We start from the raw sequence: 22399 nt of genomic DNA, 5'->3' as shown, positions 1-22399 counted from the left end.
TTATTTTTTTTTAAACTGAAATACACACAATGACAAATGTATAAGCTATGTGATTCAATTAATGTAATACACAATATGTAAATATTAGCTTCACACAAATATACAGTACTATCATCAAACAAATACTTCTGAGTGTTTAAACTATTTCGATGGTGGAAATATACGATTGGCAGACATTTTAAGTCCTCAAAACATCCATTGAAACAGTGCACAAAAATAGTTTTTCATATTAGTATCAAACTTAACCACTTTCCACCTTAATATTGAGTTACATAAACAAGTTAAACAGTTTACTTACAGACTTATCTTTTCCAAGGCTTGTAAGAGCTAACACAACTTGTCTACTTCTCAATTGTCTCAACCCGGAAGTGCCCAAACTAATGACGCATAGTATTTTCATATGGCCACAAGGTGTCAGTAAGAGTCTACAATCAAACTAATGACGCGTAGTATTTTCATATGGCCACAAGGTGTCAGTAAGAGTCTACAATCAAACTAAAGACGCGTAGTATTTTCGTATGGCCACAAGGTGTCAGTAAGAGTCTACAATCAAACTAATGACGCGTAGTATTTTCATATGGCCACAAGGTGTCAGTAAGAGTCTACAATCAAATGGGCATAACATTGCAGGTCCCACAGGCCATTTCCTGTACGTGGGAAGGGATTCGTTCCCAGGGATTCGAATAAAGAACCAACTCTTTTTCTTTACTAGAGTGGCCTCGATAACGGGAACCGGTTCTCAAAAAGGGATTCGAGTCCATGGAATTGGTTCTTTTCTTATCGAACAACCGGGAGAACCAATTTCGAACATCATCCCTAATGACACAGTACATAGAAAGACAAGGGACAAAGGGATTGCATTCTGCAATTAGGTTGGGAATAATAATCAATTAGTCAATTAAGACTGTAGTCAATGTGGAACTGATTGTTAATTAACGGCGTCTTGAAACAAACGCTGAAGAATGGGGTACACCACATGGCTGCTCTAGTCTAGTTTGGTGTCAACAAACATAAAACAGAATAAGTAAAGTTGAGCTACGTACATCCCTAGATTGACATAAAAAACAATAATTATCCTTAATTTCAACTGTTGTCTACCAAGGAAATGGAGTGAAATTCCCATGGCTATTCAGGTTTAGTTTTTGTTATGTTTTGTGGAAAAGATTACAGGCTTTTAGGCTTGATATGTATACCTTTATATTGAAAGTTTATTTCTGAGGTTGGTAATGCATGTATTTATTAGTTTATTTGATAGAGACAACTACATCCATTTCACATGGCATATACAGTGCATCCGGAAAGTACTTCCACATTTTGTTATTTGTTACATCCTTATAACAAAAGGAATTAAATTCCTTTTTGTTCCCCAAATTGTACACACAATACCCCACAATGACAATGTGAGATACTTTTAGTTTTTTAGAAATGTTTGCCAATATTTAGAAAAACAATACCAAAGAAATCACAGGTACGTAAGTATTCACAGCCTTTGCCATGAAGCCCAAAAGTGGCCCCTGGGGCATCCTTTTTCAACTAATCATCCTTGAGATGTTCCTACAGCTTATTTGGAGTGCACCTGTGGTAAATTCAGTTGGCTGGACATGATTTGGAAAGGCCCACACCTGTCGATATATAAGCTCCCACATTTGACAGTGCGTGGCACAGTACAAACCAAGAATGAAGTAATTGTCTGTTGACCTTCAAGACAATATTGGGGAAGATCTGTGGAAAGGTACAGAAAAATATCTGCTGCCTTGAAGGTCCCAATGAGCACAGTGGCCTCCATCATCCGTAAATGGAGCAAGTTTGGAACCATCAGGACTTTTCCTCCAGCTGGTCAACCAGCGATCAGGAGAGAAGAGCCCTAGTCAGGGAGGTGACCAAGAACCCGATGGTCACTCTGTCAGAGCTACATCATTCCTCTGTGGAGAGAGGAGAACCTTCCAGAAGGACAACCATTTCTGCAGCAAACCACCAGTCGGGCCTGTATGGTAAGGTGCCCAGTATGGTAAGGTGCCCAGACGGAAACCATTCATTCATTAAAAAAGCTTGCCAAAATGCATCCAAAAGACTCTCAGACCATGAGAAACATTTCTCTGGTCTAATGAGACAAAGATTGAACTTTTTGGTGTGAATGCCAGGCATCATGTTTGGAGGAAACCAGACACCGCTCATCACCAGGCCAATACCATCCCTACAGTAAGCCTTGGTGGTGGCAGCATCACGGTGCGGGGATGGTTTTCAGCGGCAGGAACTGGGAGACTATGAATGCAGCAATGTATAGAGACATCCTAAATGAAAAGCTGCTCGAGAGCGCTCTTTAACTCAGACTGGGGAAACAGGACAACGACCCTAAGCACACAGCCAAGATATCAAAGGAATGACTTCAGGACAAGTCTGTAAATGTCCTTGATAGGCCCAGCCAGAACCCAGCCGGAGCCCAGCCAGAACCCAGCCGGAGCCCAGCCAGAACCCAGCCAGAGCCCAGCCGAAGCCCAGACTTGAATCCCATTGAACATCTCTGAAAAGATCTGAAAATGGCTGTGCACCGATGCTTGGAGCTTGAGAGGTGCTGCAAAGAGGAATGGGCAAAGATAGGTGTGTCAAGCTTATGGCATCTTATTCAAAAAGACTTGCTGTTAAAGGTGCATCAACAAAGTGTTGAGCAAAGGCTGTGAATTTTTACAGTATGTACAATATTTATTTGTTTTTTATTTTTAATACATTTACACACACAAAAGAATGTATTCCATTTTGGAATAAGGCTGTAACAGAACAAAATGTGGAAAAAGTGAAGCGCTGTGAATACTTTTCGGATTAACTGTATTCTAGCACTTGTAGCCAAAGCTCATTTGCAATGGTCGTCCCAAGAAGAGAGAAATAAAAACAACACTTACTCATAAACAATAAAGCAGTTAAACTACACTCAAGAAGGGCATAAAATATATCGGAGTGAATATTTAATGGTCACGTGACTAACTTCCTTTGAAATGACATTTTGGTTTTATATCCAAAGTGACCTTGGTGTGAGTTCAGGACTCAAGGAGTTGCACAGGTTAGAACCACGGACAGAAAAGGCTGGCTGTCCAAAATATGTTTTTCTCAGGTGCACTTTAACGTTTCCACTGTACTGTACTGTACCACAAGCTTGCTGAGAGCGGAAGGGTCTTGCTTGTAGTAGTTGTAGTTTTAAAACAATATTTAAGACTAAAAACATGTCATGTCTGCAGAACCAGCCAATGGTGTGTTGAAATAGGTTTCCTTTTGACAATCTGCAGTGTTTGGTTGTAAATCATTCTCAACAATTTGACTGTTGTGGATGTCCCCTGTGACCAGGATGTTAAACAATAACTGATGACAATATAAGATGCACATTGGGGATATTCTATAGTTTCCCAGAAGACATGCTGACTACTGGTCAAGAGGGGAAGTTTGCAAATCATAGTAGGCAGGATTAAAACTGTCATGCGGAGTTTCTGTTACCAACATATAAATGGAAAACCCAGCGGCCCTCGAGTGTTTTTCTCCAGCAAACTTCAAGATGCATTCCTCCATAGGAAGTATTTTTCTTCTGCTTTGCTGCTTTGATGGTCTGGTCCTCGGTGAGCTCCACCAGGACTTTTCCGAGTGCCTCGATTTCTTCTATAAGGGAACACCACCGCAGGGTATCGACTCAGTGGGATACCAACCAATATGTCAGCGCTTTAACAACCAGTACCGCTTTGCCAGCATGTACCACCGTCAGAGTCGTGCACCTTTGTATTCTGCGTACATTATCAGCTCGGCAAATGGGAAACGGCCAAAATCAACATGGATGTATGAACCACAGGTAAGGTCAAATGTCATTTTTTCATCACATTGTATTTCTTGTCGGACAGTGTTGACCCATTTTTAATTCATTTAAGATACAGAGGGAAGTGTTTAATAAGTCAACACTGGTTATGTCTAAGTCGACCAACTCATCAAGTTCTAGGCCTCTGTGTTGTTATTACTAGAAAGCCATGTTGGGAAAATTATTTGGAAAAAAGGTATTTAGTTATACGTGTAAGTCTTAATTTATTTTTCCAGAAACATTCTTAAATTGTCGACAAAATGACTCACTTATGAATGTAGTCAGTTACTCTCTCTAGATCTATGTGTAATACAGGGCACTGACTAAATTGGTGAATTGTTTGTTTCTTTTACGTATTACCGAAATAACATAACTGTTTCTGTTTCAGTTGGCATTCTCCCGTGCAAGCCCCGAAATGAAACCATTCAATTCCACAGTGGATCAGAATGTGATGGAGAGTCAAGCAGCGCCTCAGGATTACACTCATTCCAACTACACCAGAGGCCATCTCACTCCCAGCATGCACCACAATACCAAAGACGACCGCGCCGCCACATTCACCCTGACCAACATTGTTCCTCAGCGGAATGGTTCCAACTCTGGTCCCTGGAGATCCCTGGAGGAGGAAGTGAAGAGAAAGTTTGAGAGGTTCTGTGAGGGTCCAATGTACGTGATCACAGGGGCCATGCCTTATGCAGACGGAGCTCACTGGATCAATAACAGAGTGTCGGTTCCCGAGTACATGTGGTCCGCCTACTGCTGCCCCTCCTATAAGGCCAAGCTTCCCCGGGATGTGCGGCCCACCTTCCCTGCGTACGCAGCTGTGGGCAGGAATGATGGTGACAGCGGAGAGGAGTTTGTGCCAGTTAACCCCAAAGCCAGGGCCTCAGTGCGTGGATACGATGTGAGGAAGATGCCTCTGGACATCCTGGAGGGGATTCTGGCACAAAGGCTAGCCATGCCCATTAGTTTGTTTGATGGCCGGTGTCAGTAACTGTCACCACTCTCATCAAGTCTGTTATCTTTAAACACTTCATTTAATCAACAATCATTTTGTCTGTATCAATCTTCTCATTTTGTGTATGAATATGTTCTTGATCTGACAATAAATCTAGATTGCAAAGAACCAAATTGTCGTTTTTTCATCAAAAAGACTAATTTCATTAGAAGTTCACTAAAAGTACTCTGTAGTTTTAGCGCCCTCTTGTGTCTTGTTCTAAAATAACTAGATTAACATGAGAAAAATGAACTGAAATGTTTATTTCTTGATGCTGACCATAGACAAATGTACAATTGCTGTCATTGGGGAAAAAAACAATGATTTCATTTTTCAAGAGTGATTAGTATTAATACAAACATACAAATGTACAATTTGTCTTTATAAATAATTATAGGCTTAATACAAAGAATATCTCCAGTCAAAATGGCAGACGAGTTGACTCATCATCTAGTTTATAGTTCCTTTCAGTCTGTTCATGTCAGGTGTTTCTTAGAGGATTCAAAGCACAGACAAATGCCAGACATGTTAGTCGCCTAAATTCTACCACCTTCATTTAAAAAGCTGCTCTTACCATTCCAGTTCTCTGAGATATTTGAAGTGTCTAAAAACATTGGTGACTTTTCAGCTGCTCCACATCTCGGAAGTTGCCCCCACAGGCGGAGCACTGCAGCGTGGCCTTCTCCCCGTTGTGGATCAACTGGTGTCTCTTCAAGTACTCCACTCGACTGAAACGCTTCCCGCACGCGTCGCACCCGTAAGGACGTTCGCCCGTGTGGATCCTCTGGTGCCTTTCCAGGTTCCCGAGGCGACTGAAGCTCCGCCCGCACAACGGGCACTGGTGCGGCCTCTCGCCCGTGTGCACCAGGTGATGGCGTTCCAACGAGCGCGAATGGGTAAAACGTTTCCCGCAAATCTCGCAGCAGTGAGGCCGCTCGGCCGCGCAGGCACACTCGTGGTTCTTGAGCGCCCACGCGTGGCTGAATGTGTTCCCGCAGTGGGCGCAAGGGAAGATACTCTCCTCTCCGCCGCTGCTCTCTAAGTGAGCGCCGCCTAGTGGACAGGGGTGCTCCTCCATCTCAGCCTCTGTGGTGAACCCACCACCGCACTGAGGACAGAAGTGGAGCAGGTCGCCACCGCCATCCTCTTCCCCCGCGCTCTCGCCGACACTTCCTGGAGCAGGTGGATGTGGGAGGTGCTCTGACTTCCCCTGCTCGACTCCATCCTCCCCATTTGGAGCCGAGTCGTTCTCTCTCGTCTTCTTGCACCTGCCCGACTTCAGCTCCACGGACCTCACGCGGTCCTTTGCCCAGCCTGGTCCTATCTGGTCCTCTCGCTGCAGGGTAGGCGGCTGTGGCTCCACCTCTCCCTCCTGCTCCATTCCATCAAGTCCGATGTACTTGGGAGGCAAGCTAATCTTGCTGCCCAACACCACCTCAGAAGCAGGACTTATTACGGCTCCCTGCTCCCGGCCTATCTCTGCTCTCAGAGCCGACTCCAAGCCCCTCAGTTCATCCATTGTCATACCGCTCTCTGATGGCTCCTCAGAGCCCCAGCTGTCGTCCTCTTTCTTTGTGGAGGCAAGGCTCAGGGGACGATCGGAGAGGTCTCCTAAGACAAATAATTAGATTAGTGTTCCTTTAAATTTGTGCACATTTGCTGGGATTTTTACCTTCACTTAGGGCTCTGGAACTGTTGCGGGGGTTGAGGTTAGGGCGCTCTATCTTCAGAGCCTCCTTGATTAGCCTGAGAGAGGCTGGCTGATATCCGTCGACTGAAGGAAACTGCTGAAAGAAGCAAAGTGGATCATTGTCAGCCAGTTTCTATGCAACATCAAATTAAAACATGAATTTATTGACACATACAGTACAGGCCAAGAGTTTGGACACACCTTCTCATTCAATGGGTTTTCTTTATTTTCATGACTATTTACGTTGTAGATCGGGGGTCTGCAACCCGCGGCTCCTTAGCGCCTGGAGCTTTTCAAAAATGTATGAAAATAGAGAAAAGATATATATTTTTGTTTTAATATGGTTTCTGTAGGAGGACAAAGCTGACACAAACCTCCCTAATTGTTAGGAATCCCAGTGTTTATATTAAACATAATTTTATGATGAGAGTATTTGGCGAGTGCCGTTTTGTCCTACTAATTTTGGCAGTCCTTGAACTCACCGGAGTTTGTTTACGTCAGGGGTCACCAACCTTTTTGAAAGCAAGAGCTACTTCTTGGGTACTGATTAATGCGAAGGGCTACCAGTTTGATACACACTTAAATAAATTGCCAGAAATAGCCAATTTGCTCAATTTACCTTTAACTCTATGTTATTATTAATAATTAATGATATTTACACTTAATTGAACGGTTTAAAAGAGGAGAAAACACGAAAAAAATGACAATTCAATTTTAAAAAATAGTTTATCTTCAATTTCGACTCTTTAAAATTCAACCGAAAAAAAGAAGAGTAAAACTAGCTAATTCGAATCCTTTTGAAAAAATTAAAAAAATAATTTATGGAACATCATTAGTAAGTTTTCCTGATTAAGATTAATTTTAGAATTTTGATGACATGTTTTAAATAGGTTAAAATCCAATCTGCACTTTGTTAGAATATATAACAAATTGGATCAAGCTATATTTCTAACAAAGACAAATCATTATTTCTTCTAGATTTTCCAGAACAAAAATGTTAAAAGAAATTCAAAAGACTTTGAAATAAGATTCAAATTTGATTCTACAGATTTTCTAGATTTGCCAGAACAATTTTTTTGAATTCTAATCATAAGTTTGAAGAAAAATTTCACAAATATTCTTCGTTGAAAAAAACAGAAGCTAAAATGAAGAATTAAATTAAAATGTATTTATTATTCTTTACAATAAAAAAATTAATTTACTTGAATTTTGATTTAAATTGTCAGTAAAGAAGAGGAAGGAATTTAAAAGATAAAAAGGTATCTGTGTTTAAAAATCCTAAAATCATTTTTAAGGTTGTATTTTTTCTCTAAAATTGTCTTTTTGAAAGTTATAAGAAGCAAAGTAAAAAAATTAATGGATTTATTTAAACAAGTGAAGACCAAGTCTTTAAAATATTTTCTTGGATTTTCAAATTCCATTTGAGTTTTGTCTCTCTTAGAATTAAAAATGTCGAGCAAAGCGAGACCACCTCGCTAGTAAATAAATACAATTTAAAAAATAGAGGCAGCTCACTGGTAAGTGCTGCTATTTGAGCTATTTTTAGAACAGGCCAGCGGGCTACTCATCTGGTCCTTGCGGGCTACCTGGTGCCCGCGGGCACCGCGTTGGTGACCCCTGGTTTACGTCTATAACTTTCTCAGACGATGCCAGAGAAAGATTTGTTTTATGCCAATCCTTTTGTCTCATTTTGTCCACCAAACGTTTTATGCTGTGTGTGAATGCACAAAGGTGAGCTTTGTTGATGTTATTGATTTGTGTGGAGTGCTAATCAGGCATATTTGGTTACTGCATGACTGCAAGCTCATCGATGCTAACATGCTATGTACATATTAGATCATTATGCCTCACTTGTAGCTATATTTGAGCTCATTTCATTTCCTATGTCCTCTGTGTATTTCATTTATATTTGCATGTCTCATGACACATTATCTCTATGTAATATTAGCTGCATTTCTCATAGTTGTTTGTGTGCCATGTTGTTCCAGACCACAGCAAACATTACCCATCTTGCATAGATTGTAATAAATCCATTAGAAGAAGACAGCCTGCCATTTCCTTTAACTTGGACACACTTTTATACATTTGGCCATTCTAAGACCGTCATATCTAGGAGTTATTTCACCCCCCGAGAAGCCTCCGTTTTACTAATGTTTTCCAATGTTGTAAAAATGGGTAGAATAAATATTACATTTCAACATTTCTGTCAACAAAGATTTGTGTCAGCCTGCGACACATAGTCATTGTGATAGTAGGCTATTATAGGTAATATAGACACTTATATCATGTCTTGCCTTCATTATATTACTTATAGAAGGCTTTTATTTTTTTGCGGCTCTAGACAGATTTTTTATTTATTTTTTGGTCTGATATGGCTCTTTCAACGTCTTGGGTTGCTGACCCCTGTTGTAGATTGTCACATCACAACTATGAATGAACACATGTGGAGTTATGTACTTAACAACAAAAGGTGAAAGAACTGAAAACATGTTTTATATTCTAGTTTCTTCAAAATAGCCACCCTTTGCTCGGATTACGGCTTTGCACACCCTTGGCATTCTCTCCATGAGCTTCAAGAGGCAGTCACCTGAACAGGTGTGCTTGAAGCTCATGGAGAGAATGCCAAGAGTGTGCAAAGCTGTAATCAGAGCAAAGGGTGGCTATTTTGAAGAAACTAGAATACTAAACATCCATTTTCTACCACTTATTCCCTTCGGGGTCGCTGGAGCCTATCTCAGCTACAACATGTTTTCAGTTCTTTCACCTTTTGTTGTTAAGTCCATAACTCCTCATGTGTTCATTCATAGTTGTGATGTGACAATCTACAATGTAAATAGTCATGAAAATAAAGAAAACACATTGAATGAGAAGGTGTGTCCAAACTTTTGGCCTGTACTGTATGTCTTGTCTACTATTATATATGTTTGTATAACTTTTATATTATAATTGCCTCTCTTCACTGATTGGCTGGGATACAAAAAACTGAAATCTGCTGCCTTGAGAACTGAGTGGGCATCCACAATTTCACTTACATTGGATGCATTCCTGTGAATGACCATGTGTCTTTTTTAGTCCAGGTTTACACATCAAAAACTCACAAAATAGTCCCATCAGAGCCAGGATTCTCAGATCATTTAAGGCACAGGCATTTATCTGGCTACACATATTACTAAGCATTGATCTCCAGCAAACCTCGTGACCCCGAACGGGACAAGCGGTAGAAAATGGATGGATGGGATGATCTCGCATTGAGAAATCCAACTTTTTACTTAGAGGGGAATTGCATTTTTTGTAATCCTTATTTAATACAAGAACACACATGTTTCCCTTTCTTTGTATTCTAAATTGCAAAATATGGCTTGTGCTAGACAGCTAACAATGTCAATAATGAGAGTCATCTATTCCGCCCATAAAGCCCGCCAATAATACTCCATTTACATGTGCCTTGCATATTAACCAAGTATTGGCAACTACTTTTAGCGGCAACTTCATCACAGAGAGCCAACTAGCTTATGCAGCTAGTGCCGGTGAGCTGCTGCATCACCTCTGAGTTGGTGAAAGTTTGTGCTCGATTATAAATCATGCCTCTTACTTGTATAGTAAAAGGTTGTGGCCATAAGCCGAGAAGTTGGTCAACTTTTAAATTCAATTTAAACCCGAAGACATTGCTTGAAACAAATGAAAATATGCTGGTTTGCACCCTGAGGGAGGATTATGCTGAATTCACCCTTTAAACGGGGAACACAAGTGTTATAAACATCCCAGTGAAAGCAGACATTGTACAGTGAGAGATTGTTTTATTATGTTTGTATTTCTTGTTTAGCGCTGAGCAATATAATTATGATTCGTAGTTTTTTTTATTTCAACGTTGGAACAAAGGTCTTGCTATCTTTAGCATTAGTTATGTTTGGCTAGGTGTGTGAATGTCTGGGGGGCAAGAAGAGGAAAAACATCAATTTTCTGCAACAAAAAAGTCAAATGTATGGATGAAATGGATCTATCGCTCAGGTCTAATGCTACATTATCTACTTGTTTTTAAAGGCCTCAATAGTCATACAAGTGACATATTGCAGGGCTCCAATTCAACCACGGCAAAAGCCGCGACCGCCCTCGTCATTTGCCGTCATGCCCTAAAAAATTGACCAACATCGGCGGCAAGAACACGCCGTGACCGCCCTTGACTTTTTACTTGTTAAAGGATGAGGGATGTAACAATAAGCGGTATAATGATCATTTGCGATAAAATTCCCGACGGTTAGTAATACGTCTAATTTTTTAATTACCGAAACCCCGTATTTATCAATGCATTTTAGGCAACAGGAAGTCAGGCGCACTGGCATTGTTTGGCTTGATAATCATGGCGGACTAGTGACACGGACTTTGCTCCGGAGATTTCCCTTCGAAGTAAACGGATCCAAGCACTTGGTTTAACCTCATTTTCCCTCCCACCCAGCTAATACTGTCCCCACACTAAAAGTATACAGCGAAGGAGAAAAACTATTTGATGTTGCTTTTATTTCCTCAACCCAGCGTCCATCAGCTGCAGTGACTGAGAGGTAATGAGGTGAGGAAACATGCAGCAGGTGATGTGTCGTGAACGTTGTCACTATTTCTTTATAAAGTCTTTATTTTGTTCACTCCTCCTTTATTTAACTGCAAACCGTATCAGTGCTCAAATAACATCAATACTAGCGCAAATGTTTTGTCATCTCATCGGATTGAACGAAGGCTGTGAAGATTGTGTATTCGAGGTGAGAGGTATCACTCCTCTTTATTTTTGCTGGCCAAACTGTTGCAGTGAACCACTAGGGAGGCGTTGGAGAAGAACAAAGCTTGTTTATTAGACTCCATCTTCATTAGCCCAACTGTTTGGTGTTTTATTTTGATTTCAAAAAGTAAACACCATGTTTTTGTATTGTGAGGCACATGCACTAATAATAATAATAATAATGGATTAGATTTTATATCGCGCTTTTCTATTATTACATACTCAAAGCGCTCACAGAGAAGCGGGAACCCATCATTCATTCACACCTGGTGGTGGTAAGCTACATTTGTAGCCACAGCTGCCCTGGGGTAGACTGACGGAAGCCAGGCTGCCAGTTTGCACCTCCGACCACCACCTATCATTCATTCACCTACGGCCCCTCCGACCACCACCTATCATTCATTCATCATTCATTCACCAGTGTGAGTGGCACCGGGGGCAAGGGTGAAGTGTCCTGCCCAAGGACACAACGGCAGCGATTTGGATGTCAAGAGGCAGGGAGCGAACCTGCAACCCTCAGGTTTCTGGCACGGCCGCTCTACCCACTAACCCCTGTGCAATACCTCCCTCTATCAAAATGTAAAAATAGTAGGGGTGTAACGGTACGTGTATTTATATTGAACCGTTTCGGTGCGGGGGTTCCGGTTCGGTTCGGAGGTGTACCGAACGAGTTTCCACACGGACATATTAAGTAGCGTAACGCACGTTGTGTAAACAATGCACACCGAGGCACAACACACGGCATGCTAGCAGCTAACGGGCTAGGATAGACTGACCATACGTCCTCTTTTGCGGAGCTGTCAGGGCAGAGTTTCTTAAATGCCTCAAATGTCCGGCATTTTGAGTTAGGGTTGCGTGTATTTTCAATGTACTTTCAGGGTTAAGAAGGGGTTAAAAACAAAACAAATTGTGCGCGCAGCAGCATTGGTGAGGGAGGGGCAGAGAGAGAGAGAGAGAGAGTTATGATAAACGCGCATGTGTCACCAGGCTCTGCTTTTTATCCATAGATTTATCACATTTAATGTTTTATTATTTATAGCAGGGGTGTCAAAAGTGTGCCCCGGAGGACATTTGCGGCCCACAGCTAATGTTTTAAAGGCCCACGGCACATTCTAAAAATACTATTAAAATAAACAAACACATAACAAAAGTGAAATAAAAAAGCTTAAAGGTTAAATGTAATTTAGAAAAAGTTGCAATGTTGACTAATAAAACAAAGCTGTTTTTTTTCTTTTAAACTGTCATTGCTCAAAACATAATATTGAATCAAAATCAATGTAATAATGAATTATTGACCTATCCAAGGTTCCCATTACTTCACATCAAATATTACACTAAGAAAAATATTTTTGGTGGAAGATTTAGCAAATTTGGTAAATAAATAACCCCAAAATGTATATTTTGTTGTTTTCTTACTGTACCGAAAATGAACCGAACTGTGACCTCTAAACCGAGGTACGTACCGAACCGAAATTTTTGTGTACCGTTACACCCCTACAAAATAGAGATAAAAGGCATCATGAAATGACAAAAAGCTGACAAGTTTATATTAATAATGATTAAAAAACTACCGTATTTTTCGGACTATAAGTCGCAGTTTTTTCCATAGATTGGCCGGGGGTGCGACTTATACTCAGGAGCGACTTATGTGTGAAATGATTAACACATTGGCGTAAAATATCAAATAATATCATTCACGTAAGAGACTAGACGTATAAGATTTCATGGGATTTAGCGATTAGGAGTGACAGATTGTTTGGTAAACGTATAGCATGTTCTATATGTTATAGTTATTTGAATGACTCTTACCATAATATGTTACGTTAACATACCAGTTGGTTATTTATGCCTCATATAACGTACACTTATTCAGCCTGTTGTTCACTATTCTTTAGACATTTTAAATTGCCTTTCAAATGTCTATTCTTGCTGTTGGCTTTTATCAAATACATTTCCCCAAAAAATGTGACTTATACTCCAGTGCGACTTATATATGGTTTTTTCCTTCTTTATTATGCATTTTCGGCCGGTGCGACTTATACCATACTTATACTCTGAAAAATACGGTATATATAATGTCTGCATGCATGCTTTGGAGTCCCTACCTCGAAAGAAAATGTTTGAATTGGTGCCCCTCTAACTTGCCTTGGTGCCCTAAAATATGAGCCCTCCTTTAAGGCAACACTTGCCTTGACCTTTAAAAGTTCAAATTGGAGGCCTGCTTTGAATGTTCATATATGGAAGAAGTGTGTGGGTTATTTCCACTTCTTTCAGCGCCGGTGATGTGATCGAAGAAGTATTCTCTGAAGCCAGATATCAACCCACTGCTCCTCCATCCGACAATCAAAACTCTCTGTGTCCTCTTATTGTTACACTCCCTCACCTCCTCTTTGATGTTGGTCGTCTCCTCCTCCTCCTCCTCCTCGCCGCTGAGGCTGCCCTCCCCTTCCTCATCCTGCACCATGCCTTCCTCGTCCTCCTCACACCCCGGGAGCTGGAGCAGATACATCTCCCTGGGTTCTTTTCCTCCTGTTGCAGCTCCCCCACAGTCTCCTCCTCCTCCTCCTCCTCCTCCTCCACCACCTTCCTCCCACACGCCTCTAGGCCAGCGCCTGCGATAGGCTGCTGCGGGGCCCTTCTTTGACTTGCCTGCTGAGGAGACAAGACGAGAAGGACAAATATGAGTGTGTGTGTGTGGGAGGAGATGATGAAGGAGGAAGATCAGAGTGACAGGAGGGGGAGGTTGGGGGGAGTGGGAGTGAGGAGGGGAGAAGTAGAGGGAGAGTGTAATTATAGTTGAGGAGGAGAGGATGTGGAGTGTGGGAGCGAAGAGCACAGGCAGGGAGGAGGAGGCGGGGGAGGAGCAATGATGGAAGAGAGGGAGGAAGTGTGTCAAAGCAGCGAGGAGGGAGCGTTGAGGGGGAGGTGGAGGACGCAGGAGGAAGGAAGGAAGGGAGGGAGGAAGAGATGAGCTCCTGCCAGATGGTTTGCAACAAAACAAGTGTGGTAAGCCTGATTATGCAGCATCTCTCCCATGACAGATCAAAATGGTCACTTCCACTCACCGTCCAGCTCAACTTTTCGTTTCAGTCTCCCTCCCGCGCCTTCCTCGCCCGCCGCCGCCGCCAGTCCGGCGTTGCGGCGGCCGGCGGCCCAGCCCATGCCGTACTTGCGCTCGGTCCTCAGCTTGTTCTCCGTCAGCCTCAGCCGCAGTTTGAGGGCCTCGTTCTCCTTCCGGTTGAGGGAGATCTCCACCAGGTAGTCGGCCACCGTCTCCTGGAAGAGCTTGGTGATCTCGCACACCGACGCCCGGATGAGGCTGTCCATCACGGCCGTCAGATGGGTCTCGAAGGTGGTCACCGACTCCTCCATCCTGGCACCTGATGACGGGTTAATGAGCTCGCGTTACCATGGTAGCGTAGATACAATATTGTTGCACACTAATGTGTTGCAATTGGAAATAGTCCTTCTTTCTAGCCAACAACAACATGATTAATGTTCATCATGACATTGTTGCAGCCGTCAACGTAGAGACAATTACCGGCTTATTTAAGTAGCACAAATGTCATTCTCAATGCCCCACGCAGAAGGTTCTAGAAAGGTTTCTAGGAGTGGGAAAACAAAGCATGCATAAATAGAGGATGAGCAATGTTAGCCAGCCAGCTCATTTGCCTCCTAATACGCACCTTGTGTCGGACGGAATTATACGCGAGCGGGTTGGAATCACCAAAAGAGCGTTTGAAGAAGCGGCAACATATGGCGACCAAGAGGTTGCGCCATGGAACTTCTTTCTCTTTCTGCTAGCTTGTTTGCTGTTTGCCACCGCGAGTGTTTCCCTCTCGCCGCCTTCAGCCTCGAGCTGCCTCGAGCTGCCCGCGGACACTGCGCATGCGCGCTGACGTCATTGCTCGCCAGACAAGAGCAGTCGCGCGAGGAAAAAAAAAAAAGCAAAACGTGGATTCCGCATCCTAAATTCGTAACGAGGTGGCCACTAAAGTCGTGATTTCAAAAAACAAATAATAAATCACGCAGCGTCGTCACTATTGCTAACTGGAATTGACGACGTCACCCACAACGGACGGTGGCGCTGTGGAGCGTAGACATCTTACAAGTAGACGCAGCATCGAGTGCTACTGCCTACTGGCGCTGACGAGACGCGGGGCCGCCATCTTGGAGTGGTGATCCGCTCCACTCAGTGCAATTCATTTGGCAGGAGCAATGAACTGTCATTCATCTTACCTCACTGAATACCACTCATTTTCACGCGCTTTTTTGTCATACGTGCAGCTATGATAAAGCACACATGTTTTATTATTCATAGTTTGCTTAACAGTAATAGAATATTCTTATATGCTATAAGCAGTGTTGGGTTAGTTCCTGTAAACGAGTAACCAGGTACAGTTACTAGTTACTTTATTTCAAAAGTAACACAGTTACTAACTCAGTTACTTACACCAAAAAGTAATGCGTTACTGTGAAAAGTAACTATTTAGTTACTTCTTTTTTTATTCTTTTTTTTAAAGCTTCCATTAATGCCCTTTTAGCCCTCATTTCAGTACTGTTATGTTATTGCACTGGAGAATAATACAATGTGTTGATCAACTTGACATGCATTTGCATCACTCAACTCTGCTAAGCAATGTGCTCTACATACAACACACAAACAATGTGCTCTACATACAACACACAAACAATGTGCTCTACATACAACACACAAACAATGTGCGCTACATACAACACACAAACAATGTGCTCTACATACAACACACAAACAATGTGCTCTACATACAACACACAAACAATGTGCTCTACATACAACACACAAACAATGTGCTCTACATACAACACACAAACAATGTGCTCTACATACAACACACAAACAATGTGCTCCACATACAACACACAAACAATGTGGTCTACATACAACACACAAACAATGTGGTCTACATACAACACACAAACAATGTGGTCTACATACAACACACAAACAATGTGCTCTACATACAACACACAAACAATGTGCTCTACATACAACACACAAACAATGTGCTCTACATACAACACACAAACAATGTGCTCTACATACAACACACAAACAATGTGCTCTACATACAACACACAAACAATGTGGTCTACATACAACACACAAACAATGTGCTCTACATACAACACACAAACAATGTGCTCTACATACAACACACAAACAATGTGGTCTACATACAACACACAAACAATGTGCTCTACATACAACACACAAACAATGTGGTCTACATACAACACACAAACAATGTGCTCTACATACAACACACAAACAATGTGCTCTACATACAACACTACATACAACACACAAACAATGTGCTCTACATACAACACTACATACAACACACAAACAATGTGGTCTACATACAACACACAAACAATGTGGTCTACATACAACACACAAACAATGTGGTCTACATACAACACACAAACAATGTGCTCTACATACAACACACAAACAATGTGGTCTACATACAACACACAAACAATGTGCTCTTCATACAACACACAAACAATGTGCTCTACATACAACACACATACAATGTGCTCTACATACAACACACAAACAATGTGGTCTACATACAACACACAAACAATGTGCTCTACATACAACACACAAACAATGTGGTCTACATACAACACACAAACAATGTGCTCTACATACAACACACAAACAATGTGCTCTACATACAACACTACATACAACACTACATACAACACACAAACAATGTGCTCTACATACAACACTACATACAACACACAAACAATGTGGTCTACATACAACACACAAACAATGTGGTCTACATACAACACACAAACAATGTGCTCTACATACAACACACAAACAATGTGCTCTACATACAACACACAAACAATGTGCTCTACATACAACACACAAACAATTTGCTCTACATACAACACACAAACAATTTGCTCTACATACAACACACAAACAATGTGCTCTTCATACAACACACAAACAATGTGCTCTACATACAACACACAAACAATGTGCTCTACATACAACACACAAACAACGTGGTCTACATACAACACACAAACAATGTGCTCTACATACAACACACAAACAATGTGGTCTACATACAACACACAAACAATGTGGTCTACATACAACACACATTTCCCCAGTTTTAGTTTAGAGAAAAGGAAAGATTGGCCTGGCCCACTAGCATCCCTCTTTACGTTTGTGAACTTTATAGTCTATACATTTAGAGTGATGTGATAATCAAACACTCTAGAAGTCTAGAATGAAAGAGTATATAAGAGAATTGACAGAGTGTGTACCTTCAGTGCTGAATGATGAGCAGAGGCAGAGTTAATCCTTAAGTGGTGGTGTTGGTGGAGGGGAAGTGGCATCGGAGTCTGTGTCTCTCTTTACTAGCTTTGTCGAAGCATGTTGCTTTTGTAGCTGTTTCAGCAGATTTTAATTGCTGTTTCGGGCAGTAGATGGGATCTTTGATCCAAGACACAACTTACATTTAACTAAAATGTTATTTTCTTTGTGCTCGACAAAAGAAAAGTAGTGAGAATATCTGTACATGTTAACAAACTCGAGTGCAGCTCCGCCATGATCACACACCCACACCCACACCCACACCCAGACACACACAGAGCGCGCGTCTCTCTTCTCCGGCTTGTGACACAAGAAGAATCAGAAGGACGACACTGCAGCGCTCCCATAAAGCACACTCAGATTTTCTGTTTCTAACCGATACTACATAAAAAAATAACGTAAAATAACGCAGTAACGCATCATGTAGTAACGGTAACTGAGTTACTGAATATAGAAAATTACACGTTAGATTATTAGTTACCGCCGAAACTAACGGCGTTACAGTAATGCGTTACTTTGTAACGCGTTAGTCCCAACACTGGCTATAAGTGACCAGACGTCCGAGATCAAAACTGGGAATATAATCCCAGAGAAGGGGATAAAAACGGTCAGCTATTTTTAGATTGAAGAAACGATATGATGAGGTTATATATACATGAGTATATCCTACATATATATATATATATATATACATATATATACATATCCTACATATATATATATATATACATGTGTATATCCTACATATATATATATATATACATATCCTACATATATATATATATATATATATATATATATATATATATATATATATATATATATATATATATATATATATATATATATATATATATATATATATATATATATATATATATACATGCGTATATCCTACATAAACAATGTATGAATATATTAGATATCTATACATCTTATAGACTGTATCTCTGTTGCTGCAGCAGCAGAGAGTTCATTCTGTCTTTGTATTGATATTTTCTATTACATTCTTCTCTTAAATGATCATGTTTACAGTGTTTGTTAGGGGGACGGCGTGGCGAAGTTGGTAGAGTGGCCGTGCCAGCAATCGGAGGGTTGCTGGTTACTGGGGTTCAATCCCCACCTTCTACCATCCTAGTCATGTCCGTTGTGTCCTTGGGCAAGACACTTCACCCTTGCTCCTGATGGCTGCTGGTTAGCGCCTTGCATGGCAGCTCCCTCCATCAGTGTGTGAATATGTGTGTGAATGTGTGTGTGAATATGTGTGTGAATGTGTGTGTGAATGTGTGTGTGAATATGTGTGTGAATGTGTGTGTGAATGTGTGTGTGAATGTGGAAATAGTGTCAAAGCGCTTTGAGTACCTTGAAGGTAGAAAAGCGCTATACAAGTATAACCCATTTATCATTTATTTTATATGTATTTTTTATGTATGTCGCTTTGGATAAAAGCGTCTGCCAAATACTTAAACATAAACATATATAAAGTCTTTATATCAGCTAAAACCACCAATCTGTTTCACTGGATTCAGAAGAAAACCAAATTCTGTCTTACCCAACAATGTATTTGAATATTGTTACTTGAAGACTTATTCCTGGTTGCAATTATACTGTTAAGAAAGTATTGTCTTATACTTTGCCTAAAATGAGAATGCATCATAATCAGTGGCGGCTGGTAGGGCTGCGAATCTTTGGGTGTGCCGCGAGTCGATTCAATATCGATTCTTGGGGTCACGATTCGATTCTAAATCAATTTTTTCCGATTCAACGCGATTCTCGATTCAAAAACGATATTTTCCCAATTGAAAAGGATTGTCTATTGATGGAATACATAGATTTGAGCAGGATCTACTCTATTGATGGAATACATAGATTTGAGCAGGATCTACTCTATTGATGGAATACATAGATTTGAGCAGGATCTACTCTATTGATGGAATACATAGATTTGAGCAGGATCTACTCTATTGATGGAATACATAGATTTGAGCAGGATCTACTCTATTGATGGAATACATAGATTTGAGCAGGATCTACTCTATTGATGGAATACATAGATTTGAGCAGGATCTACTCTATTGATGGAATACATAGATTTGAGCAGGATCTACTCTATTGATGGAATACATAGATTTGAGCAGGATCTACTCTATTGATGGAATACATAGATTTGAGCAGGATCTACTCTATTGATGGAATACATAGATTTGAGCAGGATCTACTCCAGTCTGCTGACATGCAAGCAGAGTAACAAGCTTTTATAATTGTAAAGGACAATGTTTTATCAATAATGTACATTTGTTTCAACTATTAAATGAAGCAAAAATATGACTTATTTTATCTTTGTGAAAATATTGGACACAGTGTGTTGTCAAGCTTATGAGATGTGATGCAAGTGTAAGCCACTGTCACACTATTGTTCTTTTTTATAAATGTCTAATGATAATATCAATGAGGGATTTTTAATCACTGCTATGTTGAAATTGTAACTAATATTGATACTGTTGTTGATAATATTCATTTTTGTTTGTTGTGTTTGTGTCTCCTCTCAATTGTTGTGTGTGGTGTTTGTGTCTCCTCTCAATTGTTGTGTGTGGTGTTTGTGTCTCCTCTCAATTGTTGTGTGTGGTGTTTGTGTCTCCTCTCAATTGTTGTGTGTGGTGTTTGTGTCTCCTCTCAATTGTTGTGTGTGGTGTTTGTGTCTCCTCTCAATTGTTGTGTGTGGTGTTTGTGTCTCCTCAATTGTTGTGTGTGGTGTTTGTGTCTCCTCTCAATTGTTGTGTGTGGTGTTTGTGTCTCCTCTCAATTGTTGTGTGTGGTGTTTGTGTCTCCTCTCAATTGTTGTGTGTGGTGTTTGTGTCTCCTCTCAATTGTTGTGTGTGTGGTGTTTGTGTCTCCTCTCAATTGTTGTGTGTGTGGTGTTTGTGTCTCCTCTCAATTGTTGTGTGTGGTGTTTGTGTCTCCTCTCAATTGTTGTGTGTGGTGTTTGTGTCTCCTCTCAATTGTTGTGTGTGGTGTTTGTGTCTCCTCTCAATTGTTGTGTTTATTGCACTTCTGAGTGTTGCCGGGTCGGGTTTGCTTTTGGAATTGGATTGCATTGTTATGGTGTTGCTGTGTATTGTTTTGTTGGATTGATTAATTAAAAAAATAAATCAACAAATTAATTAATTAATTATTTTTTTAAAGTCGATTTTTTAAAAATGAGAATCGATTCTGAATCGCACAACGTGAGAATCGCGATTCAAATTCGAATTTATTTTTTCCCACACCTCTAGCGGCTGGTGAATTTTGTTTTAGGTGGGGCTGAAAGTTTGTAAAGCAAACCCCTGTAGGGGGTCATCCTCCCCCAGAAGATTTATTTGTGTTTTTCACATACAAATGAAGGACTCTGGTGCATTCTGACAAAATAATGAAGACAAAATAGAACATTTCATAGGTTTGCAGAGAACTATATACAATATATATATATATATATATATATATATATATATATATATATATATATATATATATATATATATATATATATATATATATATATATATATATATATATATATATATATATTCAGTACTATTGAAGATCGTTGCTCCTTCTCAACTCTGTGGTAATATTCTTTTCACAAAATACAACCAATAGTACGTTAATGTTAAATCTTACTTGTGAAAAGTAATCCCCCGATTCCTATTTTCAACAGTGCCGCTCATTTGAGCAGGAAAACGCTGAACACCATCTTTGTTTTTTACCTGTCAACTGTCAGTTTAGCATCTTTGTTTTCTACCTGTCAACTGTCAGTTTAGCATCTTTGTTTTCTACCTGTCAACTGTCAGTTTAGCATCTTTGTTTTCTACCTGTCAACTGTCAGTTTAGCATCTTTGTTTTCTACCTGTCAACTGTCAGTTTAGCATCTTTGTTTTCTACCTGTCAACTGTCACTTTAGCATCTTTGTTTTCTACCTGTCAACTGTCACTTTAGCATCTTTGTTTTCTACCTGTCAACTGTCAGTTTAGCATCTTTGTTTTCTACCTGTCAACTGTCACTTTAGCATCTTTGTTTTCTACCTGTCAACTGTCACTTTAGCATCTTTGTTTTCTACCTGTCAACTGTCAGTTTAGCATCTTTGTTTTCTACCTGTCAACTGTCAGTTTAGCATCTTTGTTTTCTACCTGTCAACTGTCAGTTTAGCATCTTTGTTTTCTACCTGTCAACTGTCAGTTTAGCATCTTTGTTTTCTACCTGTCAACTGTCAGTTTAGCATCTTTGTTTTCTACCTGTCAACTGTCAGTTTAGCATCTTTGTTTTCTACCTGTCAACTGTCACTTTAGCATCTTTGTTTTCTACCTGTCAACTGTCAGTTTAGCATCTTTGTTTTCTACCTGTCAACTGTCAGTTTAGCATCTTTGTTTTCTACCTGTCAACTGTCACTTTAGCATCTTTGTTTTCTACCTGTCAACTGTCAGTTTAGCATCTTTGTTTTCTACCTGTCAACTGTCACTTTAGCATCTTTGTTTTCTACCTGTCAACTGTCACTTTAGCATCTTTGTTTTCTACCTGTCAACTGTCAGTTTAGCATCTTTGTTTTCTACCTGTCAACTGTCACTTTAGCATCTTTGTTTTCTACCTGTCAACTGTCAGTTTAGGCTGCTCGCAGGCTCCTCATCACCACTTCAAGATGGCGGCCCAATTTCTCGCGTCACAGCAGCCAATGCTGCGACTAGCGC

General features: G+C 40.5%; 2 protein-coding genes across 7 annotated transcripts; one reads left to right on the top strand and one right to left on the bottom strand.

Moving 5' to 3' along the window:
* Window positions 1-4897, top strand: LOC133648224 (endonuclease domain-containing 1 protein-like). The gene is made up of 2 exons (XM_062044099.1): window positions 1-3829; window positions 4221-4897. The coding sequence occupies exons 1-2, from the start codon at window positions 3494-3496 to the stop codon at window positions 4824-4826; spliced, it is 942 nt and encodes a 313-aa protein (XP_061900083.1). The 5' UTR covers window positions 1-3493; the 3' UTR covers window positions 4827-4897.
* Window positions 4430-15209, bottom strand: si:dkeyp-121d2.7 (zinc finger protein 764). 6 transcript variants are annotated; one of them, XM_062044094.1, is made up of 6 exons: window positions 14974-15209; window positions 14353-14667; window positions 13671-13939; window positions 6502-6616; window positions 5404-6440; window positions 4430-4448 (listed from the first exon to the last, which is right to left on the bottom strand). In XM_062044094.1, exons 2-5 carry the CDS (start codon window positions 14657-14659, stop codon window positions 5434-5436), a joined length of 1698 nt encoding a protein of 565 aa, XP_061900078.1. In that variant the 5' UTR covers window positions 14660-14667; window positions 14974-15209; the 3' UTR covers window positions 4430-4448; window positions 5404-5433. The 6 variants fall into 6 exon arrangements, with proteins under 6 accessions (XP_061900078.1, XP_061900076.1, XP_061900075.1 ...); XM_062044092.1 differs by lacking the exon at window positions 4430-4448 and adding an exon at window positions 5073-5320; XM_062044091.1 differs by lacking the exon at window positions 4430-4448 and adding an exon at window positions 14829-14892 and having other exon boundaries at window positions 5073-6440; window positions 14974-15207.
* Between the last annotated feature and the right edge of the window lie 7190 nt (window positions 15210-22399).

Source organism: Entelurus aequoreus, linkage group LG04 (genome assembly GCF_033978785.1).
Source record: "Entelurus aequoreus isolate RoL-2023_Sb linkage group LG04, RoL_Eaeq_v1.1, whole genome shotgun sequence".
Lineage (NCBI taxonomy): Eukaryota > Metazoa > Chordata > Actinopteri > Syngnathiformes > Syngnathidae > Entelurus > Entelurus aequoreus.
Note: the sequence above shows the minus strand (reverse complement) of the source record. Positions and strands in the feature narration are given on the sequence as shown.